At 38.8% G+C, this 26,482-nt stretch overlaps 1 protein-coding gene across 1 annotated transcript in view; it reads left to right on the top strand.

Moving 5' to 3' along the window:
• LOC150088443 (mitogen-activated protein kinase kinase kinase 11-like) overlaps nt 1-26,482 on the top strand; it is a 241,747-nt gene that overhangs the window by 204,542 nt on the left and 10,723 nt on the right. The window contains exon 8 of the mRNA XM_090370160.1: nt 2,789-3,055. Coding sequence (XP_090226286.1) covers nt 2,789-3,055 — 267 coding nt within the window. The remainder of the gene's footprint in view (nt 1-2,788; nt 3,056-26,482) is intronic.

The following is a 26,482-nucleotide window of genomic DNA, read 5'->3' as shown; positions in this document are numbered from 1 at the left end:
GACAACCTCATCTGTAACCTACCATGCTGCGTAGCTCACAGTATAAAAAGCTGGATAGAGTTTGTATGCTAGAGCAGTGGTAATTTTGCATCTGATTGTGCAAGTGAAAGTGATAAAGTAGCAGTTTGGGGTAATGATATCATGAAGGGCATGATTGTGGGAGTTCATGTGTCATATGCTTCCATATTCTAAATTGCATGTCTTATTGGTTGCTTATGACCCACAATGGCTAAGGTGTACAAAGAATGGTGTTGATTGGGTCAAACCACCCCCTGTGGAGAGAACTATAAAGGACTGCACAAGGATGTTCATGGTAAGCAAATAGTGCATCGTATTGGCTCAATGTCAGGTCACCATGTGACAGTTGATATTGTAATGCAATGTGGGGAATGTAAGAACGATGTGCCACACACTCAGATGTATGGGGTTCCACAGCAGACAACTCAAAGAGACCCTCTCCTCATTGCTGATCATCTTGGACAGCAAATGCTGTGGTGAACACTAGATGACTGGAAATGAGTGTGCTGGTCAGATGAGTCCAAATACTTGGTGTAACATGACAATGAATACCTTTGTGTGTGGCTAAAGTAACATGAGTCCATGAATGCATCACATAATATCCCACTCTCTCTCTCTCTCTCTCTCTCTCTCTCTCTCTCTCTCTCTCTCTCTCTCTCTCTCCCCCCCCCCCCCAGGAAGGTGGCAGTAGTTGCTTAATATGGAGGATGTTTTTCTGACAAGAACTAGGACTCCTGGTGTATATGGACCAATGTTTCACTGGTGAGATTTAGCAGCTCTTGAGAGACTGTGTGCACCCTGCCATGTTGCATTTTTTCTGGACAGAAATGGGATCTTCCAAGGTGATAATGCACTGTCTTCAGGCCCACACTATGCATCAGTTGTTTAAGTAGAAAGTGAAGATGTCACCCACCTTGATTGGCCTCCAAACTGTCCTGTCCCGAATCTAGTTGAACGCTAGCAGGATACAGCCAATCCCCGGCTTGTGTAATACTCTCTTACGGAAATTTGACTTTATGTAAGTTTTTGCCAGCTGGCGCAAACTAAAAAAAAAATTGTGAAAATGTATTTTGCATCCTGCAGGAATATCGTGAAAATATAATGTGAAATCCCCATTAAAACTTTTTTTTTTGTTTGTTGGTAATTCTTTCCAAGACCTCGGAAGTTGGAATTTTCGCTGTATAACTAAGCTATTTATCTCTCTAAAAGGTCATTTTTATAATGGAAATTGCACTACACTTTCATCGTTATCATATGTTCTGTCATAAGAATCAGTTTTTTGTGAATACCTGCGTGATATTTTTCTAAAACACATTTCTGGAGGTAACTATCATAAAACAAAGACAATTTGCACTTTCCAGTTTATTGGGCTTTTCTGTTAGTGCAATCTATTATAAATGGGTAGTAAACTCAATCTATTGCATTTGCAATAATACCGATAATTGGAATTGTGTGGGTTTTTTACGTTATGGTATTTTGGTGAAATGAGTTCCCCTTCACTGAAATATTCAATAAAAAAAAACACACAAATAAATTTTCAGAACCTTCTCTTCATTCCTATTTGCTTATTACAATGGTGAAGGGAATAGTGCAACGGAAAGTGCAAGTGCTGGAGTGCTAGGAAATGAAACAAAATTGATTTAGAAATGAAGATGATTAATTAAGAAGCACGAAGCAGGAAAAAGTTTGTCATCTATTGCATGGAATTAGGTCTCGCTGCTTCAACAGTGAATAGCATTTTACGGGATAGAGTGCGTATAAAAGAACATGTTAAAGGATCAGTGCATTTAAGATCAACAGTGACCACAAAACAGCGTTCAGGTGCTATATCGAAGATGGAAAGCTATTAATAATATGGATGGAAAATCAGATTCAGAAACAAGTGCCCTTAGTCCAATGGCCATTCAAGCAAAGCAAGCAGTATTTATGAAGATATTAAAGATAAGTATGCCGAACCCCAAGCCAAGTATGTGCAAGCAACGGGTGGTTTGATAGGTTCAAGCATCATGCTGGTTTCCAAAACAATAAAGTATGCGGAGAAGTCGCCAGTGCTGATTCTGCAGAGAAATTTTGTGATGTGTTGGAAAAAACCCCCCTTTTAAATCTCCGCAGTGGCGTGCTGATCAACTGAAGATTTAATTCTGGCAATGATGCTCGAAAGGTAAAACTTGCTGATGTTATGCCTGTCTCCTCTTTCTTTATGTAATTTTATAATTTTGAAATTTTTGTAATTTTGTATACTTTGTAATTTTTCCTGTGCATGAGATAAAAAAATTTAATAAATAATTCTATTTACACGCTTGTCGATCATTTCTTTTTTGCTTCAGTAAAATTTGCGAGGTGAGTGCTGCATAAGCATTTAGGGAAATTCCGACTTACGTAGAGTTCTGCAGAACGCAACCCTTATGTAAGTCTGGGAGTGGCTGTATTTTGGAATGGTAAGTGAGGTGTATGTACACGCAACTGTCATTCATTCCGACACCGTGGAAAGTCTTGCATGCAGCTTGGCTGCAGATAGCTTTGGACATTTTCAGACATCTAGTGGAGTCAATCCCTAGGCAAATAGCAGCTGTTATCTGTACAAGTGATGGCCCAACACAGTATTAGGTAGGTGGTCACACTTCCGTAATCACTGCGTGTATACTGTAGTTTCTTCTATTTTTATTTGTGAAAAAAGATTGAGAGCCACTGCTCTAAGTTATGAAAATATACTTCTAAGCAAGTCCTATGTACATATCCACTTAATGATGCTTATATTTTAAAATTTTAGGCTCAGAAGAATGGCAAGAAGGAATTGGATCCCCACGACATTGCACTTTATACAATGGCACTGGAACACATGGAGACTCAGGTAGTTTAAAACGATCTACACCTAGACTCTTAGAAATGGTTGCTTATAATATAGGAGCCATGTTAGCTAGTATAGCTGCAGGTTTTGATATTCGAGTTGCAACACAATCTTTGGTACACCCTCGTCTTACCTCAGCTTGGGCTGAAGAAGAGGAGGAAGAAAGGAAGTGGTGGTATCGTGAACCAGGTAATTTTTATTTACAGTACATTTATATGTATTTTTTGGTTATGTATATATTGATATATCAGATTATATACACTGAATTGGCTTTGCATTAATAGTGGCTACTTAATACCTAGCGAGGCCACTTTTTGCCTATATTAGCCCATACATATCTTGGCATGGATTCCACAAGGTATTGTAGGGTGTCCTGTGGTAGTGCATTGCTTAATATGTCCACTAATGCCACATTGTCAGGTGGATGGTCATAGCACCGCATACCCTTTTACAATGGATCCCAAATGTGCTGAATTAAGTTGATCAGGTGATTTGGGTGGCCATGAGAGAGTGGAAAATTCATCATCATGACATGTTCCTGAAACCAGTTGGCAACCTGCTAGGCCTTGTGTCGTTGTGCATTGTCTTGTTGATAGATGCCAGAGTTGTCTGGATACACTGCCATCAAGAAGGGGTGTACTTGGTCAGTGTCAGTAGGAAGGTCGGTATTCTCATCAACCTGTTGATTAACGGTGATCAGAAGAACCTAGGCATGCCGAGAAAACAGCACCCAAACCATACCACCACTGCCTCTGGCCTTACAAACACTAACCAATGGCCTTATATTGCTTTCTTCAAATTCAGATATGCCCATTAGCATGATAGAGTTGGAAACTGGATTGATCAGACCTGGTGAAAGATTTCCACATTGTTAGTGGTCCAGTGTTGGTGCTGACCATGCAAGTTGCAGTTTCTTTTGTCTCACAGTGAGCATAGGTACCCACGACCACTGTTGACTGAAATAGTCTATATGAGCTAATATCTGACAATAGTTCATATGGATATTGGCCTTGCTATTCCCAAATGGTATTGTACTGGATTTTTAACTGGGCCACTGTGCTGTGTTGCAAGATGATGCATATGACATTTTGCTGGTGATTCAACCAATTTTGAGCAGTCATGGTAGACACATGACACCACAGAATGGGAGTACTTAACCATGTTGGCTATTGTCGAGATATTGGCACTTACAAGTCTTTCTCCCACAGTAATTCTATGTTCAAAGTCAGAAAGATCTCAACATTCACTCATTGTTATTTCCAACCCTCAACAACTGATTCCTATGTCTGCAAAGTACAATCTCTAATATCAGCCATTTCCAACTTCACCATTATTGTCCTGTAATATTAGCATGCTATTGCATATTGCATATTTTTTATAATATTATATATATATATATATATATATATATATATATATATGCAGAGAGGGAATCGGATCTAACAGGCATAAAATCGAGTAGTAGTGCCACAAAATTAAATAAATTATTTAGGGGTGCCGTTATTAAAAAAAGGTAAAACCACTGAGTTATAGTATTAAGTCAGTGTTCTGTAACTAGATGTGAATATTCATGGAATCAATATTTCTCATTTGCAGACTGTATAATTGAAAGTTCCTTTGACTGATAATTTAAATGGTATTTCAACTGAATACAGTTGAAAGGCCCATGAATGTTTAGTGACAAGGAGTTAGGCAGCTGTAAATTAAGTAATATATCAATCTCAGAGATGAATATATGGGGGGGGGAACTACTGAAGCTGAGAGAGCATGGGTCTCCAGGAGCGGATTGTATGTATTATACTAAAAAAATATACATGTGCGTGCATCATCCTGTTGGGGGTGTTAATTAGATCATGATTGGATTCTGGGAAGATCCTTCTGGACTGGAGAAAGGTCAATGTTTCCCAAATCCACAATGGAGGTGTGAATGATGTGATGGTAAGCTGCAGACCACCACCGAGTTTTTCTTCAGTGGGTAACATAAAAGGAATCTCCAATTAAGGATACAGTACAGGATCATCTGTAACATGACTCGCATTTGTGAAGGGGAAGCCTTGCCTGATCAGTGTAGTTAATATGACAAAGTCATAAAACAGTTGAATGGAAGAAGCAATTTTGAGATATTTACCTTGCCTTCAGTAAACCTTTTGTTACAGTTCCCTGTGAACAGTTATTGTACTGAAACAAATTGGGATTAATGGCATGCTCCTTTGCTAGATCAAGGAGTTAGGAGATAGAGAGTAGTCGTAAATGGACATACCTTTGGTGGAACAGCGTAGTAAGTGGATTCAAAAGGGATCAATGTTGTGCAATTTCCTTAATGACATTGATAAGGGAGTGTGGAGGAAGTTGTCAAAATATTCTGATGATTTAAAGGTAGCAATGTGGTTAATGGCTAAAACTGGATCATTTTACTTCATAGTATCTAGATCGGTTGTAAGAATGACCTGAAAAATGACAGTAATGCTTCTAAATAAAGTAGGTAAGGTTTTGCACCTGGGGGAACAGAAATCCAGGAGTTACAATCTGGGGAGAAGTTAAAAAAAGGTCCAGATATAAAAAAACTTAGGGGTTATGATTCAGTCAGCCATGAAATTTTCCATGCATTTTAAATAGGAATCTGGGAGCTGAACAGTGGGATCTTAGTACCATGCTTGGGTTGGAGGTTGAGAAGATGAAATAAGATATTTGTTGACATTGGACTTGAACTTCTGTAGACTGTAATTTTCAGGAAATACATATGAAGGAGGGTTGTTCCAGAAAACGGCAGTTGAGTGAATAAATGAGGAAGATGAAAAGTTGGTTATGTGAGTTTGAAGTTGGACAGTAAGTGGATATTGGCTGGTGGCGGCATGTGTTTGGACTGTTTTGAAAGAGAGAGCAGGAATTATTTAAGCAAATTGAGAAGAACAGTGCCCCTGGAAGTATCTGTAGAAAAGGCATGCATGCAGCAGACACAGTACATCTATGAGACAGCGAGTGGAGAGACGCGGTTAGAGATGAATCATTAATTAACCTAACTACCCTCTTCTGAATGGAATCAAGAAGCCTGAGAGAGGTTTTGGGGGCACCACCCCAAATGTGGGAACAATATTCCATGGCAGGTCAGATTTGCGATTTATACAGAGTGACCAGCTGTTTTGAAGAAAAGTAACGCCGAGAATGAAAGAGAAAACTAAGTATTTTAGATGCAGAGGAAGCAATATTTGTAATGTGTTTGTGCCAAGAGAGATTAGAAGTCAGGGTAATCCCCAAAAGAGATATATCAACTTTCCTAGAAATTGAAGTGTCACCAAAGATAAGCATAGGAGCAGAAGAATCCTTTTTGCGAGATATAAGACAAGACTGAGTTTTAGAAGGGTTGAAATCAACTAAGTTCTCTTTGCCGGAAAGCTGGAGAATTATCTGAAGATTGGTATTTAAGGAATTGGTAGCAGATTTTCAAGAAGTTGAAGCTGATTGAGCAGGGCAAGATTTCTCAAAATGGAAAGTGGAATGCAATGTGCTATCATCGGCAAAACTATGGATAGGATTTCCAGTCAGTGGAAGAAAGTCATTAATATACAAGAGGAAAAGAGTGGGGAAAAGAACTGAAACCTTGGGGTAAACCGGCTTTAGTGGAAAAGTTAGAAGAGAGAGGAGAGCCATCTACCATCACCCTTAATGAGCAGTCAGAGAGAAAACTGGATAACCAATTACAAAAAAAAAAGTTGGCAAACCATAAAATGGAAGCTTGTTTAGAAGACCTTTATGCCAAACACGATCGAAAGCCTTTGAGATGTCAAGAGCAACTACTTGTGTTTCACTGAACCTTTCCATTGAATTAGTCCATAAATGGGTAACATAAGGCACAATATCACCACTAGATCGACATTGATGGAATCCATACTGGCAATCGTTTATGAGATGGAAGGTTTCTAGATAGTTTAAGAGTTGGCAATTAATTGATTTCTCCATTATTTAGAAAGAGTAGAAGTAATTGCAATGGAACGATAATTGGATGGGAGGGATTTGTCACCCTTTTTAGGAACTGGCTGGATATGAGCAAATTTACAAGCAGAAGGAAAAACACCTTTGGAATAAGAAAGTGAAAAAAGGTGGGAAAGAATAGGGGTAAGTTCAGGAGTACAGGTTTTGAGAACAAGTGGAGAAATACCATTGGGACCTAGAGCTTTCTTAGTATCAAGATTCATCAAAATCCTTCTGACATCCTTTTTACGGAAGACCACAGGAGGCATTGAATGGAGTATGTTGGGAATGGTGGGAGGTGTTTTACCAAGATCATTAATACATGAGTTGGAAGAAAAATGGGATGCTAGCAGGTCTGCTTTATCCTTGGCTGAAGTGACAACAGAACCATCTGGTTTGGACAGAGGTGGGAGCAGAGATGGGTATAAGTTGCTGCCAATGGCTTTGGCAAGAGACCAGAATGCTCGGCTACCATCAGGGCAAGAAGCAAGTTTTTTACTCTTAGCCTGTTCAAACTCTAGTTTGGACTGATTAATAACTGCTTTACACTTGTTGCGAACTTTGGTGTAGGCAGAAAATGAAACTGAAGAATTAGAAACAAGCCAATTACAATATGCAACATTCTTCTCTTGAACAGCCTTAGCACATTTAAATCAAAACCAAGGTTTAGATAATGGACGAGATTTTAAAGTGGAATGTCGGATAAAGGATTCCATACCTGCAAGAATAATTTCACTGACATGATCTGAGCAAACGTTGACATCAGAAGTTTTGAAACAGTAATTCGACGAAGGAAAAGAAGAAAACAAATCTCGCAGGTCATCCCATTTTGCATTCTTGTAATGCCAAACAACACGAGTCTGGGAATAGCCATGAGATAAAGGCTCCATTGGAGAAGAGACAATCACTAAATTGTGATCTGAAGTGCTGAAAGGACCTCTCACTTCGACCGTGTACTTAGGAGGGTTGTTTTTGAGAAAAAGATCAAGCGTGTTGGCTGTATGGTTAGGATTGCCCAGTATTCTTCTAGGTAAATGAACAATCTGTGCAAGGTCATTAGTAATTGCAAAAGCCTCAGCATCTCAACCAGCTGGGTTGGTGTGACTAGAAAACGGAAGCCAGCTGGAGTTGTGAACATTAAAATCACCAAGGAAAATTACCTCACTGTTAGGAAAGTTGGACTGGAGAAAGTCAAGTTACAAAGAGAAGAAGTCAAAGAGCTCCAAGTGATTAGTGGAGTTGGGAGAATGGTAGAGACAACAGATGAATTTGACAGAATGAGGTAGAGAGATTTTAAGCCAGAGAAGATCAAAAAAGAGAAGATTCCAAATTACCAAGTCTATGGAAGGGAATATCGGAACAGACATATGCACAAGTACCACCTTTGAGGCGAAAGGAATCATACAGCAAATAATTTAGGGCAAGTGAGATGAGCAGTTGTTGAATCAACCGATAAATGAGATTCTGTCAGAAAAAGTACATGGGGTTTGGCAGACTGCAAGTGGAAATAGAGATCATTGGGATTAGAATTGAGACCATGTATATTTGTGAAATGAATTAGGAAGTGTTTGGGAAGTTTAAATCTTTTCGCAAATAAGCTTGCTCTATTAGTTTGACAATTCATGGTGTATTCAATAGTAAGAAAAAGTGAGTGGGACAAGCTGTATGAAGTAATGAAATTTTTGGATATGGCCTACACATGATAAGAATATACCCAGATCCTTGACATAACGTGGCCTCGACAATGCTCCCCGCATACACACTACTCGGACTCCCTCCAGTCACTATCTGGCAGAGTAGAGGTAGCATGATTATACACTAGCTGATCCAGAAGCCTCCTAGAGAGTTACCAATAGGTTCGATCCTGTGTACTAACTAGTGGCTGGCCTGCGAACACCGTTTTAGAGATGTACCCTTGATGTAAGGAATATTGGATCTTGCCACGATGTTCATCAATCATACTGCCTGCATAATGGAAGAGATAGGGAAGGGTTGACCGGAACTTAGCTCTAGAGTCTAAACATGAGTTCCACCACTTCAAGCCTCCAATAAGCAAAGTACTGCCTTGTAACATAGAGGGGTGGCATTCCTCCATGTGGTGTGTGTGTGTGTGCCACACCTCGATCCCTGCTTACATTAGTTCACACCTGGTTGGTCACCTGCCATGTACTTGTGCATGGAGGTTATAACCAGGATTACTAACAGTCCCTTGGCCCCTCCGTAGCCAGGTGGGAAGGAGCAGCAGTGCGTAGCACACGCTTCTTGATTAGACCGGGGTTAGAGCCCGTCACCACCAAATACGGAGGATGCGGAAAGGTCAGGGAATGACAACTGCATATCCCGGAGCAATATAGCCTTAGTTGCTAATGCTCCTAAAAACCAAATAACAAACAAACAAACTAACAGTCCCACCATCATGAAGGTGCAAGAAGAGGATTTGGCTGTCACAGACCGTCTGGACTTCGCCGAAATTGAGTATCACCCGAATATCAGTTCCATCAACGTTTTAGACTCCCTGGCAGCAAGTACATACTCTGAGAGAATGTCTCTGACAACCCCAAGGACCAGATATAAGCTGTTTTGTAATCAAGTCACAAAGGAGATTAGCCATGTGAAGGCAGATAATGAGAAATTTTTGGCAAAGGATTAAAAGAAAAACAGCAAACACTTCTTTATTTATGTAAACTGTAAAAGGAAGAGGATATGAATCAGATTAGTCTACTTGATATTGATGGTTTGAGATAGATATTTTGCATATTTTGCAAAATAATGAATATTTTTTATCTGCATTCACACATGAGGTATTCTTTAGGGAAATGGAGGCCTACCGCGTGGTAGGATTCCAGTTCCATCTGGGGCTTGGTGGGATTTTTCAGCAGAATTTTCATATTTGCCATCTTCCAATTGATGAGAAAAACCCCATCTCAGAAGCAGCAATTGTATAACTGAAGGAGGATTTCTGGAGCAACCAACCACATTTTCTTTAACACCTCGACGTTTTTGGGGCCTGGGCATTTTCTGCCTTCATTGTTCATATCCCAGCATCAATTTTTGAATTTTGTCAATCGCTCTTGTATAGAAAAGACAGACAGGATAGGAAGGAAGGCGGAGTTATGCTATTAGTTAATAAATACATAAAATCTAAGCCATTGCATCCGATTGCCAATGCAGTGTTGTGTCAATTTGGTGTGACATATGAACTGGAAAAAAAAAAAAAAAAAAAAAAAAAGGAAGGTTTAAATACAAGAAAATTCAAATTGTCTGATGTTTTAATTATACTTATTTTGATATTTTGCCCTTTTTAACAATTGTTTATCCTGTTTTACATATTGAAGGAACTCTTTTCATGTAAAAGAGAAATTCATTGCAATCTGCAACTGTCTTGATTAATTCTTGGTGACTTCTGTTTCTGACATGTCTCCACTTCAATTTCATTAACGAAAACACCCTTTCTACTACAGCATTTGATCCAGGAATACTTAACAAATATCCTGCTATTCTACTGATACTGTTATTGGGTACATTTTCTTTAGGAACTCTGGAAAACAAATCAAGCAACTTGTGCACATCACTTCCTCTACACTTAACACTTTCCAGCAATTTCAACCTGTTCGCACAAAACTCTTCAATACTACTTGTCCAGATTTACACATTCTTGGAGTTGCAAAATATCAATTGCCATTTCAGAATCAATACTTAATTTTTTTTGTTTCCACAGAAACATTTATTAATTTAGAACACTTTTTTCACTGAAGTCATAGTTTTTTTTCCTAGGTATTGCAATTGATTTGAATAAAAATCACAACGTTCATCAACAATCTTTTTCTGTTTGCATTGGGGTAACTTTTTTAAAAATTGCTTTGCAGAATTTCCGAAGTATTGATACTGGATTCTTTGATTTATTTTATTTCTGATCATTGTCATTATGGATTTATATGAATCCATAATACTCAAGTCACTTTTCTCAAGAATTTTAGTATTAACATCTAGCAATTCTCCAATGTTGACAAAAAAGTTAAAAACCACTTGTAATTTTATTTCTAAATCTGTATCTTTGAAATAATTTGGAGAAAAATTTGAGGCAATCATCAGTACTTTGGAAATAGCTCTTAATAGCAGGCCAGTTTTGAAGTAATCTTTTGACAGCCGGTGTTAAGGACAACCATCTCATTGTTACATGCTGTTCCAATTCAGATCAGTCCAGCTCCACAAAGTCAAAAAATGAGTCCTACGTTTTTCCTTCTTTTAGCTGATACAGAAAAAAAAATTAAGTTTTCAGTACAATGTTTTCGACATCTACTTCAACACTGTCACAAGCTTATTTCATGGCATTATGCAATATATGGTTAGCACAATTAGCTTTAACAATATCGGCATTACTTGCCCTTAACTGAAAAAAAAAGAGTGATATTTTCCAGAATTTACATTTACATTATCAGCACTGTATGTAGAAATATATTTTAGGTTAAGGTGAAAAGCCTCAAGCTTTTCTAACAACATTTCAGATATAGAAATAGCTGTTTCATCAGCCCTTTCAACAACACCTAACAATTTATTTTTTATACCTTTAGTAGATTCAAAATATCTAATGCATATGGGAAAAAGCTTGTTTGAAGCATCTGTAGCAACACAAAAGAACTGACTGCATTTAGTTGGATCATTAAGGATGTCCACAAAGTCTTCTACACTTTTAGGAGCTAGAACATTTTTAACTAACAGTTCCGATTTTGTTCTTCCACAACACAATTTTGTTGCAATATCAGAATCATGGAATAAGGATGAAGCCAGTTTGTTACCACAGTCCAAACAATTATAACTTTGGTTATTTTTCACATTGTGGTATATTAACCCTAGTTCACATGCTGTCACACTGTTGTATTTTGTTTTTTTAAAACTAACAAAATAGCTTGATAACTTGTTTTTACCCACATTTCCCTTTTATTTTTCTGATGCCCTTTGTATTGTGCATGCTGCTTAATGTCAAATTGACCACCATGGCTGATAGAAAAATTCTTGTTGCACAATTTGCAGTAGGCACAATTCTCTGAAGAAGCTGGAGCATGCAAAAGTTTCTTCAAACTTCTTTAAGTAGATTTGCTTATACTGCAATTTCTTCTTTTTCTTGGGAGGCGTGTTAGAAGGACTAATGGACTGTGATTCTTTACTCATTCTATCAAAAATTATTCAGTGGCAATCTGAAAACAATAATAATAATAAAAAAAATTTAATAGAGTAAGTTGCACAAATATCAAATATTGTCTGTCAGCTTAATAAATAAATATGATCTTTATTGTAAGGTTCCTAGGTACATGCAGGTACCCTACCTTTACAAACCGTTCACGGCACTAAGCCAGGGGTTAACAAGCAGCAGAGATATCATCTCGCCGGAAATGTAATAAATACGTAATAGGATAAATAAATAGCATACAGCAGATTTGTAGGTGGTAGATGACTTTCATCAACCGGTGAAATACCACCACTTTGCTTATTGGAGGCTTGAAGTGGTGAAACCCATGTTTAGTCTCTAGAGCAAAGTTTCTGCCCCCCCCTTCCCCCCCAATACTTCTCCTTCAACCCATGCACGGTACTAAGTACTATAGGTTTTGATAACTTTTGTGTTTGGGGTTTTCATAAAAAAAAAAAAAAATTGAATTTAGTTAAAAATAAAATATAATAACAATAATACATCAGATTAAAATAATAAAATAAATTAAAATAAAACATGACAGTTTTCTTGAATTCAAGTTTCCCTGAAATTTTTGCCGAGCCGGAGCGATCTCACATCAGTTGATGGTTGTGGAACACACTTGCAGATCCAAGATGCGCCGTCTGTACTTTTAGTCATCGACGATTTTGCACAGGTTGGCATCCAAGGACTTGAGCTAGATGGAGCTGATAAGGGAGGAACCGATCTTTAAAACGTAACCTCGACGGAAGAGCAAGAAGCTTGGGAGTGGAGCGGAGTGCTGGTTGAGGGATTCTCCAGCACATGGTGTCCCAGATGTTGGGCGTTGAGATTCTTCCAGTGATCATTTTGATGGTGAAGATTAGTCTTCTTTTGTTCATTAAGGCTGCGAATCTGGTTAACTTCAGTGCTTTGGCCATTGGTGTTGTGTGAAGTTGTGACACTTCCAGGTAGCCCACTTCAGGAGCCAGTATTCCGCGGTGGTCAATGGTTTGATTGTTGTGTCTGCAGCCGAGCCCCACAACTCTACCCCATACAGTATACCTCTGAAGATCATCGTCCTGATATACGTTCTTACCAGATTGGTGTTATGAATATGTAGCAAGTGCTGCTTGGCAATCCACCATTTCCTGTTGAATTTTGCACAGAGTTCTTCAATGTGATGATGGAATCTTAATTTTCGATCAGAGGTTACACCCAGGTCTTTCTGTTTTTCGACGCAGGGGACCAAGACTCCGTCTATCGCAGGTTGAATTATTGTTGGTGTGGGTTTCAGTGAGAAGACCATGATGGCGGATTTTGCAGGATTGACTTGCATGTCAAATCACATGTACTGCTTTATTTCTGATAAAGTCTTGTTGATGGTTGCTGTTGTGTCTGTTGCTTTATCGGTTGATTTTATTTTTGTTAAGAGCTTCAAGTCATCTGCATATGATGACATATCTGGTCTGTTGTGTACTAGTGGGTTAATTATGGCTATGAAAAGAATTCCAGACAGGACCCCCTCTTGTGGCACGCCTGCTTGTATTTGCCTAGCATACGTCTGCTTTCCTATGGACATTTTGATGGTTCTATTCTGAAGAAGAGATGTCAGAAACTTCAATACTTGGCCTGTGATATGATAGAAATTTTGAAGGAGCTTAAGAAAGGCAGGTATGTTGACACTATCGAACGCTGCTTTTAGATCCAGGTATGTGATAGCAATTTCTTCTTTCTCCTCAAACGATCCAAGGATGGCATTGGTGGTCATATGCAGATTGCTAATTGTTGATCTGTCCTGCAACGCATAATGAATTTGATGTGGCCTGGGAGGGAGGATGTGTGGGGTAAGTGTTTTCAGTACTGTTTTCTCAAGCAGCTTCAGTGAACACGATGTGGAAAAAATTAAATTAATGGTATATAATAATTTGTTAATCTTGTAGAATTGCCCACGTCTCTCCTAGGATCTTGCTCTCAATTTGAGAAAATAAGAACTATTAAAGAAGAAATAATGCGCACAAGTGTTTTATTTTTAAAAATACCAGTAATAGTGCACAATGTACATTAAATTTCTATAAAGTTCAATATTCCTTACTATAACATCTTGGCGAGATCCAATATTCCTTGCCCATGACCACCAAATATGGAGGATGCGGAAAGGTCAAGGAATGACCACTGCATATCCCAGGAGCAATATGGCCTTAGTTGCTAATGCTCCTAAAAACCAAATAACAAACCAAATAAAAAAATCAATCCAATATTCCTTACATTTCAAGGGTACAGCTCTAAAACGGTGTTCGCAGGCCGGCAGCTAGTTAGTACACCGGACTGAACCTATTGGTAACTCTCTAGAAGGCTTCAGGATTAGCTAGTGTATAATCATGCTACCAGATCTCTGCCAGATAGTGACTGAAGGAAGTCCGAGTAGTGTGTATGTGGGGAACATTGTCGAGGCCCCGTTATGTCAAAGATCTGGGTATATTCTCATCATGTGTATGACATATCCAAAAATTTCATTACTTCATACAGCTTGTCCCACTCACTTTTTCTGACTATTGAATACACAATGAATTGTCAAACTAATAGAGCAAGCTTATCTGCGAAAAGATCTAAATCTCCCAAACACTTCCTAATTCATTTCACAAATATACATGGTCTCAATTCTAATCTCAACAATCTCTATTTCCACTTGCAGTCTGCCAAACCTCATGTACTTTTTCTGACAGAATCTCAGTTATCGGTTGATTTAACTACTGCTCATCTCAGATACCCAAATTATTCACTGTATGATTCCTTTCACCTCAAAGGTGGTACTTGTGCATATGTTCGTTCCAATATTCCCTGCCAGAGAATTGGTAATTTGGAATCTCCTCTCTTTGATCTTCTCTGGCTTAAAATCTCTCTACCTCATTGTTTCAAATTCATGTGTTGTCTCTACCGTTCTCCCAATTTCACTAATCACTTGGAGCTCTTTGATTTCCTCTTTTTGCAACTTGACTTTCTCCAGTCCAACTTTCCTAACAGTGAGGCAATTTTCCTCGGTGATTTTAATGTTCACAACTCCAGCTGGCTTCCGTTTTCTAGCCTCACCAACCCAGCTGGTCAAGATGCTGAGGCTTCTGCAATTACTAATGACCATGCACAGATTGTTCATTTACCTAGAAGAATACTGGACAATCCTAATCATACAGCCAACATGCTTGATCTTTTTCTCACAAACAACCCTTCTAAGTACACAGTCGAAGTGAGAGGTCCTTTCGGCACTTCAGATCACAACTTGGTGATTGTCTCTTCTCCAATGGAACCTTTATCTCATGGCTATTCCCAACCTCGTGTTGTTTGGCATTACAAGAATGCAAAATGGGATTGACCTGTGAGACTTCTTTTCTTCTTTTCCTTGGTCAGATTACTGTTACAAAACTTCTGTCAACGTTTGCTCAGATTGTGTCAGTGAAATTATTCTTGCAGAAATGGAATCCTTTATCCCACACTCCACTTTAAAATCTCGTCCATTATCTAAACCTTGGTTTTGATTTAAATGTGCTAAGGCTGTTCAAGAGAAGAATGTTGCATATCGTAATTGACTTGTTTCTAATTGTTCATTTTAATTTTCTGCCTACACCAAAGCTCGCAACAATTTTAAACCAGTTATTAATCAGTCCAAACTAGAGTTTGAACAGGCTAAGAGTAAAAAACTTGCTTCTTGCCCTGATGGTAGCCGAGCATTCTGGTCTCTTGCCAAAGCCATTGGCAGCAACTTATACCCATCTCTGCTCCCACCTCAGTCCAAACCAGATGGTTCTGTTGTCACTTCAGCCAAGGATAAAGCTGACCTGCTAGCATCCCATTTTTCTTCCAACTCATGTATTAATGATCTTGGTAAAACACCTCCCACCATTCCCAACATGCTCCATTCTATGCCTCCTGTGGTCTTCCGTCAGAAGGATTTTGACAAATCTTGATGCTAAGAAAGCTCAAGGTCCCGATGGTATTTCTCCACTTGTTCTTAAAACCTGTGCTCCTGAACTTACTCTTATTCTTTGCTGCCTTTTTTCACTTTCTTATTCCAAAGGTGTTTCTCCTTCTGCTTGGAAATTTGCTCATATCCAGCCAGTTCCTAAAAAGGGTGACAAATCTCTCCCATCTAATTATCGACCCATTTCAATTACTTCTATTCTTTCTAAAGTAATGGAGAAATCAATTAACCGCCAACTCTTAAACTACCTAGAAACCTGTCTGATCAACGATCGCCAGTATGGATTCCATCAGTGTCAATCCACTGGTGATATTCTGGCTTATGTTGCCCATTTATGGACTAATTCAATGGAACGTTTCAGTGAAATACAAGTAGTTGCGAGGCGCCTCTGTAGCCAGGTGGGATGGAGCGGCAGTGCGTAGCACACGCTTCTTGATTAGACCTGGGTTCTAGCCAGTCACCACCAAATATGGAGGATGCGGGAAGGTCAGGAATGACCACCGCATATCCCGGAGTAATATGGCCTTAGTTGCTAATGCTCCTAAATAACAAACAAGTAGTTGCTCTTGACATTTCAAAGGCCTTCGATCGTGTTTGGCATAAAGGTCTTCTAAACAAGCTTCCATCTTATGGTTTGCCAACTGTTTTTAGTAATAGGTTATCCAGTTTTCTCTGTGATCGCTGATTGAGGGTGATGGTAGATGGCTCTCTGTCTTCTAGCTTCTCCACTAATGCCGGTGTTCCCCCCCCAAGGTTCAGTTCTTTCCCCCCCTCTTTTCCTCTTGTATATTAACGACCTTCTTCCATTGACTGGAAATCCTATCCATAGTTTTGCCGATGATAGCACATTGCATTCTCTACTTTCCATTTTGAGAAACCTTGCCCTGCTCAATCAGCTTCAACTTCTCGAAAATCTGCTACCAATTCCTTAAATGCGGATCTTCAGGTAATTCTCCAGTGGGTCAAAGAAAACTTTGTTGATTTTATCCCTTCTAAAACTCAGTCTTGTCTTATATCTTGCAAAAAGGATTCTTCTGCTCCCATGCTTATCTTTAGTGACACTTCGATTTCTAGGCAATATGATATCTCTTTTGGGGATTAACCTGACTTCTAATCTCTCTTGGCACAAGCACATCACAAATATTGCTTCCTCTGCATCTAAAAAACTTGGTTTTCTCTTTCGCTCTCGGCATTAGTTTTCTTCCAAACAGCTGCTCACTCTGTATAAATCTCAAATCTGCCCTACCATGGAATATTGTTCCCACAACTGGGGTGGTGCCCCCAAAACCTCTCTCAGGCTTCTTGATTGCATTCAGAAGATGGCACTTAGGTTAATTAATGATTCATCTCTAACAGAGTCTCTCCACTCGCTGTCTCAATGACGTACTGTTTCTACTGCATGCCTCTTCTACAGATACTTCCACGGGCACTGTTCTTCTGAATTGGCTTCTATAAATCCTGCTATCTCTCTCTCTCTCTCTCTCTCTCTCTCTCTCTCTCTCTCTCTCTCTCTCTTTCAAAACAGTCCGAACATGTGCAGTCACCAGCCAACATCCATTCACTGTCCAACTTCCAACTCACAGAACCAACTGTTCACCTTCCTCGTTTATTCATTCAACTCCTGTTTTCTGGAACAACATTCTTTCATACGTATTTCCTGAAAATTACAATCTACAGAAGTTCAAGTCCAATGTCAACAAATATCTTCTTTCATCTTCTCAATCTCCAACCCAAGTGTTTGGGGTTTACATAAAAAAAAAATAAATAAATAACTTATTAACAACTTCACATTTCAACACATGATAAACTACATTGCATCCTTCTCCCACGTGATGGACAATGAAAGTGAAAAAACAATATGTTCCACGACTTCTTCCTCCTTCTGCCTTTCTTATTGTAGGCAACTGTTGAAAATATATTGTTGCCAATGGTTTTTGAATAGTTGCAGCGTCATCTTGATTGTTGTGTTAGCAATCAACTTTTAATTATATTTACCGGGACATTTAAAATATAATTTTCATCGTAAAAAGGAAGATACCTACTTACAGGCAAATTAAAAATGTAAACAGTAAAATCAACAAAAAAAACCCCATAAAGCTTACCGGAAAAACGTAGGATCTGGCAACTCTAGAACAGAGAAATAGTGGATCAGTAAATCAGAAGATCTCATAATGGGGGAATTCAACTTTAGAGATATTGACTGGAACTTCTGGAATTGTGACTCGCACACTAGCAAGACTTTTGTGGATTTATTGGATGACTGTTTTCTACAGCAGAAGCATGTTTGCGAGGCAACCAGAGGTAGTAATACTCCTGATCTGATTGTCAACAGTGATTATTCGTGCATTTAGAATCTGATAAAGGAACCTACTTAAAGATGTAATTACCATCAAGGGGAAGGGTGTTTGCTCTTGAAAAGCTCACTACAGTGGTCTCAGACAGTTTTTCATACCAACTAAGAAATAATGTTCGAGGCTTAGGTCTAAAGAAGGTGCCTCCGTAGCCAGGTGGGCAGGAGTAGCAGTGCATAGTACACGCTTCTTGATTAGAGTGGGGTTCGAGTCCGTGACCACCAAATATGGAGGATGCGGAAAGGTCAGGGAATGACCACTGCATATCCCCGGAGCAATATTGCCTTAGTTGCTAATGCTCCTAAAAGCCAAATAACAACAGGTCTAAATGAATGTCAGATGAACCAATGAGACTTGTGGCAGAGCAGTAAATGCATGGGATGCATATAAATTATCAGGTGACACAAAACCTTGTGGTAGATATAAGAAAGTCTGTAATCAAGTCACAAAGGAGGTTAAGCATATGAAGGCAGATAATGAGAAATCTTTGGCAAAGGATGCAAAGAAAAACACCAAAGACTTCTTTACTTATGTAAACTGTAGAAGGAAGAGGATATGAATAAGATTAGTCTACTTGATATTGATGGTTCGACTGTTGATCCTGCTCAGGTATCTTACAAACTGAATGAATATTTTGCATCTGCATTCACACATGAGGTACTTCTGGAATTGTGACTCGCACACTAGCAAGACTTTTGTGGATTTATTGGATGACTGTTTTCTACAGCAGAAGCATGTTTGCGAGGCAACCAGAGGTAGTAATACTCCTGATCTGATTGTCAACAGTGATTATTCGTGCATTTAGAATCTGATAAAGGAACCTACTTAAAGATGTAATTACCATCAGTAATCGTGCATGTGATGCAAGAAAGCAAATATAAGAGCTTACATAGCATCAGCCAGAAAAAAAAAAAAAAAAAAAAATTTACACAACTATTCCCTCTAAATGTTTGTCCAGTTCCTCCTTAAATTTATTTAATCTATCAACTTCCACAATGACAGATGGAAGTTTGTTCCAGCAATTGACCACCTGCTGGCTAAAGGAAAATTTCCGCACATCTATTCTACAGCTGTCTTTCCCCAATTTGAATTTATGCCCCCTTAGGCTCATAATCTGAACAAGTGGAAGAATCCCATCAGAATTCAGTGTGCTCAATCCATTCAAGGCCTTGTACACCTCAATCAGATCACCTCGCAAGTGCCTAGTCTCTAGCTGCTGCAATTTGCACAACTTAAGCCTCTCTTGGTAAGTGGATCCCTTCATTCCCCTCACCAAGTAGTTCATCAAACTCTAACAGGTAGCTAAATGATTTTGTAATAACTGAGAGAAAAGTGGAAGAAAAATTGTTGAAGTTAAACATAAGAAAGGCACCTGGGGTGGATGGGATTTATCCAATTATATTAATGGAGGCAGCAAAGGAAGTAAGCACCCTTAACCATAATTATAAGAGCATCCGTGGATTCAGGGTCTGAGACGTGCACATCTCCACGGACTGGAGACATGCGAATGTATTGTCAATTTCCAAAGGCAGATCAAAAGGGTGACATTAGTAATTACAGACCTGTTCCAGGGAAAATTGTGGAATCACTGGTTAAAGAAGAAATGCATGGTCATCTAGACCAGGGGTCGGCAAACTACGCCCCGCAGGCCAAATCCCCCCCCCCTTTTAATCCGGCCCGCAGGTTAATATTGTTTTTTACATGAAAAAAATTAAAAATAAATCAAATTACGCGCTGCAATAGCCGATAGTCGAGTTGAGAATAATGATCGCATGTGGGGCTACTGGTGTCGCATATTCGCATTCTGTCGTCTACTGTAGAACAAGTGTTGCCAACATTTCTCTCAGTTTTGCTTTAGCAGCTCACGTGGTATTGTCTGTCCTGGTGCTCTGCGATATTTTTTCCCCCTTTTATTTATTACCCACCGTTTCCATGTCACCCTAAAGATCAAATATGAAGAGAAAAGTGGACTTCGAATGTCGTGCTTTTAAAGCTGAATGGAGTATGAATTATTTTGTCATAGAAATAAATGACAAAGTATCATGTTTATTATGTAATGACACAATAACTGTGCGAAAAGAGTACAATATACATCATCATTACCAAAGGAAGCACGCGACATAATATTCAAAACTCACAGAAAATCAGCGGAAGCTAAAATTGGAAAGTTTAAAACTTAATGCATCATCACAATGCAATTTATTCCTTAAAAAAAAAATGATAATGAAGCAGTAACTAAAGTATGCTTACGAATAGCTCATTTATTAGCCAAGAAAGGGAAACCTTACCGATGGATTAATTAAATCATGTTTGCTTGTGGCACTGAAGAAATGTGTCCAAAGAAAATGGATTTGTTTCGATCTGTCAGTCTTTCGGCGAGAACAACTGTTAGAAGAGTTGAGGACGTCGGAAGCCACGTCAAGAGTCAATTAAGACAAGGCAGAAAATTTCATGTGGTTTTCATTGGTTCTTGATGAGTTTACAGAGATTACTGATACTGCCCAATTGTTGCTGTTTATTCGAGGAGTCAATACTAAGTTTGAGGTTACTGAAGAATTAGCTTCTATGAATAGTCTGCATGGAACAACTACAGGCGAAGATATCTTCAAGGAAGTCGAGAAAACGCTAACACAGTACAATTTGAAATGGAATCAGTTAAAATGTGTCACAACTGATGGTGATAAAAATATGTGGAACAGAGAAAGAATTAGTTGGACAAATTTTTAAGGCTTGTGAAGAAGATAAATGTTCAAAACCTCTGGTAATTCATTGTATTATTCACCAGCAGGCTCTTTGTGGGAAACACCTCAATCTGTCATGTGTTATTGAACCAGTTGTGTGAGCGGTTAACTTTATTTACTCTCGTGGACTTAACCATCGTCAGTTTAGTGATTTTTTTATTAGCGATTGAAGCCGAATATCCTGATTTGCCCTACCATACAGCAGTTCGATGGCTCAGCAATGGAAAAGTTTTATTGAGATTTTTTGAACTCAGAGAAGCAACAGAAATTTTTCTAAATGAGAAAAACTGCCAACAACCACTATTATATAACAATGAATGGCTATGGAAATTAGCATTTGCTACAGACATCGTGGGATATCTTAACGAATTTAACTTAAAATTACAGGGGAAAACAGTGCTCATATGTGAAACTATCGTAAAGTCATATCGTCAAAAATTTGCATTGTTTGAAACACAAATCACATTAACCAAGTTTGACCATTTTCCATGCTGTAAAAAATTTCAAATATCAGCGAAATCCCCATTCCCAAAAAAATTTGCGGCCGATATATTTTCTGAACTTAAACTACAGTTACAACAGCGTTTTTTGGATCTTGATGCAAGTGCAAAAGACATTTCCATATTTCAATATTCATTTGGCTGTACAATTGAGGAGTTTCCATCAGACCTTCAATTTGAAGTGATTGATCTGCAAAATGATGATATGCTAAAGGTTAGGTTTAAAGAAATGGATCTAACCCATTCTATAAATATCTTTCGGAAGATAAATACGGTCAATTAAAATCATATGCACGGGGATTTATATCTGTATCTGGGAGTACTTACCAATGTGAAAAGACATTTTCGAAAATGAAATATGTAAAATTGCAATACAGATCATTATTAACGGATGACCATTTGCAAACAACTTTAATGATAGGAAGTACTAACTTCGAAATCCAGTATGATGAAATATTATCTCTGAAAAAACAATTACATTCATCGCATTAGCACAAAATTTAACCAGTTCTATAATACGTTTATTAATAAATGGAAATATTTTATTTATTTTTTTTGTATGTATAAATATTATGTAAAATATCACTTCCTAATAAAACGATTTTTGAACTTGTTTTTTGTTTTTGTTGCTCTATGAATAGAATTACCCATGTAAATATCTTCGAGCTTGCCACCTGGCCCGCCGAGCCTAAAACTTTTCCGATCTGGCCCTTTCCAAAAAAAAGTTTGCCGACCCCTGATCTAGACAAGGCTGCAGTTATAGTTCAGGTGCAGCATAGGTTTGTTAAGGCGAAATCTTTTCTGACCAGTTTGATTGGATACTGTGATCTGGCCACAAAGGAACTGGATGCAAAAGTAATTTTGATATCATATAATTGGATTTCAGGAAAGTGTTTGATACTGTCACATAAAATACTTTTGTATAAATTGGAAAATATGGCATTAAGAGAGCAAGTTGCTGCTATGGATAAAGAAATGGTTGAGTGGGAGAAGACCGAGTGCTAATCAAAGGATACCACTCTTCAATGGCTAATGTTATTAGTGGAGTCCCTCAGGTTACGGTGTTGGAACAGGTGCCCCCTAAAATACAGTTTCTTTTTTTTTTTGTTTTGAAATGTTTTCAAGTATTTTTTTTTAATTTAAAGTAGGTAAATGTTTCTAAATACAGTCCAGTCTGCTATAACATGTAATACATTACAATAAAAACTCACAGCAGAAATACATGCTATATAGTATACACATTGTCATATAATGGTCAGGTTCCATAAACTGAAGCTGTAAATCCTAGATATTTAATACGGAGGATGCGGAAAGGTCATTCAGGGAATAACCACCGCATATCCCGGAGCAATATGGCCTTAGTTGCTAATGCTCCTAAAAACCAAATAACAAACAAATAACAACAAACCTAGATATTTAGCTTATTTTCAGACTTATTTTTATCAGTGCTATGATTGGTAAATAATATTAAAACTAAAAGGTTATTAAATTTAAATGTGTTGAAATAAAACATACATGAGCAAAATTTTTTTAGCTCATTTTTTAATTGGAGGGGGGGGAGGTTTCTTGCATTGCACCCCCTTTTTAAAGAATGAATGCGAGATTGGTTGCTTTGCTTTCTCCCCCTCCTCTCTTCTAAAATAAAATCTGTAATGGCTCATTGTTATACAATTTCCTTTTGAATCCACAGCTTCTTCTGAAGCTCTAATCCAGTGGTGTCCAACCTTTTCCTATACAGGGACCATATTTAAAGTTAGATTTGTTTCACGGGCTGCACTGGGTAGTTCGAGAAAAATTAGTGTGTTACATTTTCAATGAAGTGTACTGCGCATACAGATTTGTGCAGTCACCAAGGTCAAGCAGAAAGCAAGCCATAATTGGAGTCAGGGAACATTTTTAATAGCACCTTGTATATATACATGCTTCTGGTCGGGCATACGCATATTTGATACAAAAAAATAGATAAAAGAAACAGAATTAATAACACCAACACATGGCTTCGTAATTTCAAAGTCTCACATATTTGCCGCAATGAGTGCCACAGTCTTTTAAATTTGTTTATTTCCACTTATTTTAGCGTTGAATGTACACGGCTCTTGAAATAATTAACAAAATTTAAAATGCCGTTTTAGTTCACTTTCTGCGTGGGCCGTATGAAAATTATTCACGAGCCGTAGGTTGAACACCACTGCCCTAATCTATGTCAGAAACCATTTTCACCAAAACTTTAAAACTTCATTTTTATTTCAATGTTTAAAAATAACTAAATGCACAAGGCATAATACGTTAAGAGTAAGAGTTTAATATCTATATAATATCGGTGTAGATACACCATAGATAACTCTTAAGAAAGTACGATGGTAGAGTGGAAGGCATCATTTGCTCCGTATCTCATATTCTGCTCTTCCTTCACAACGAGTTTCCATGGTATTCCACTACCTCAAATAAGTAATCAATGCAGTAATCAAAATAATCAGTAGTAATCAATGGACACTGCTCTACGTGGACTAATGTTATTTGCGGAGTCCCTCAGGGTTCGATGTTGGGTCCATTGTTGTTTTCTGTATTTATAAATGATATTAATGATGGTATATCAGGTTTAATGTCCAAATTTGCAGAAGATTCGAAGGTGGCAGGGTTGTTAATGACAGTATGCTGCTGCAACAGGAACTAGAAAAGTTGAGCAGATGGGCTGAGAGGTGGCAAATGAAGTTTAACACTGACAAATGTAAAGTACTACATATGGGAAGCAGTAACTCCAGAGTAACGTGTCAACTCTGTGGTACTACACCGACAGTGGTAGAGAACGAAAAGGACCTGGGAGTAATTGTGCAAGCAGATATGAAGTTTTCTGAGCAGTGCAGACGGTTTGCAAGAGTAGCTCATGGTGTCTTGTCAATGATATACAGGAATTTTTCTAGCAGGGATAAGGGGGTGTTTATCCTCTTGTATAAGGCAATGGTCAGGCCACACCTTGAGTACTATATACAGGTCTGTAGGCCTCATTTTAAGAAGGATGTAGAGCTGTTGGAACAAGTACATAGAAGGACAAAAAGATTAGTGAATGGAACGAATGGTGGCTCTTACGAAGAAAGGCTTAAGTTTTGCAAATTACAGTGTCTGGAGACTAGGCACTTGCGAGTTGATCTGATTGAGGTGTATAAAGACTTGAATGGTTTGAGCATGCTCAATGCTGATGGGATTCTTCCTCTTGCTCAGAATAATTGCCTGAGAGGCCATAAATTCAAATTGAGGAAAGGCAGTTGTAGGATAGATGTGCAGAAGTTTGCCTTTAGCCAGTGGGTGATTGATTGCTGGAACAAACGTCCATCTGTCGTTGTAGAAGTTGATAGCTTAAATAGATTCAAGGCAGAACTTGACAAACATTTGGAGCGAGTGGATGAGTGAAATAAGGGTTTGCTTGCTTTCTTGCATCATGTGTCTATGCTAATGCTAAATTAATGCTTCACTAATAGAGAAGACTATTAGAAGACTTATCTTCACAACTAGGTTGTCATGTCTGCAATACCAGGGTACCTGCCCACCAACCAATGATAGATCAATATGGGTGGTGGTACTCACGGAGAATAAGTAACAATAGTCTTCTCTATTAGTGAAGCGTTACTTATTTGAGGTAGTGCAATACCTGGCAACTTGTGAAGGAAGAGCACAATATGAGATACAGAGCAAATGATGCCTTGCAGACTACCATCGTAGTTTCTTAAGAGTTATCTATGGTGTCCCACTGAATTGATTTGTGACGTCACTGAACGGCCATTGAGCGCTCAACAAACCACTAATAGCACAAAAAGTGACTAACCTGACATTGAAGTCCCGGATAATTTTGAGGTTGTACGGCTGACACAGGTATCCAGAAAGAAGTACAGAAAAACGGGTATTTCCCTAATCGGGCAGGGAAACCCGCTCACAAAGTGAGCCACAGGGATCCCAGGTCCCCACACAAGACAACTGCGAAAAGACGACAAAACAACAAGAGTCGACTAATATCGACCCAACTCTCTTCCAGAGGGCACCGTCAATGAGCAGGTATTGTCCCTGTGAGTCGAACTAGAAAATAAACTAAAAGAGTCTTCCAGCCACATTATCTCAACCCTTCGGGGCGAGATTGTTGGTATCTGGACAAAGCTTGAAACCATCCTGCACAGTGTTCACCTTGCTTCTGAGAGGAATGAGGCCAAACTCGAGGCATACCTCAAATGTAGGGGCACACAAATGCTGCAGCACACCCCAACTTTTGCTGATGTGCTCAGGAACACAAAGCCAAATACGAGAATGGACCCGCCACCAAAAAGAAAGGCATTACTACCAACACCACACCTGCTAGTTCTCAAGCCGGCCAAAGCCAATGCACCAGAAAGAAGCGAGAGATTAAGAAGACTGTAATTGCTTCCCTTACTGATGACCTGAGAAACACTAAAATAAAATCCATCTGAAAGACCCGAAATATGGGCATCATCATAGAGACTGACTCGAAGGACGATGCTGACGTAATATTAACAAATGCTGAGATAACCCACCCTGGGCCTTCTAGATGAGCCCCCAAGGAAAAAGTCACCCTCAATAGTAATTTTTGACATCGACAAGGGCCTGGACCCCAACACCATACGAGATGAATTGTACAGGCGTAACCTCCAGCACGCACTCCCAAAAGAGGATCCAGCTAACCTGATAAAGCCAAAGTACTAAATGAAGTTTAGAAGTGGCACTTCCTTCAACTGGGTTATAGAACTGGCACCAAAAGCCTGGCACATACTGACCCACCACAATCGAGTGTACATAAATTGGGACTCCCACTGCTACAAGGAGCACGTAGCTGTCCCAAAATGCTTCAGATGCTGTTGTTTCGGTCACACGACCCACACGTGCACCCAGACAGAACAGACCTGCAGTCTCT

The sequence above is a fragment of the Mastigoproctus giganteus genome, chromosome 3, assembly GCF_048544385.1.
Source record: "Mastigoproctus giganteus isolate SK-2022 chromosome 3, ASM4854438v1, whole genome shotgun sequence".
Lineage (NCBI taxonomy): Eukaryota > Metazoa > Arthropoda > Arachnida > Uropygi > Thelyphonidae > Mastigoproctus > Mastigoproctus giganteus.
The sequence above is the reverse complement of the archived record's forward strand: the minus strand, read 5'-3'. Positions and strand labels throughout refer to the sequence as shown.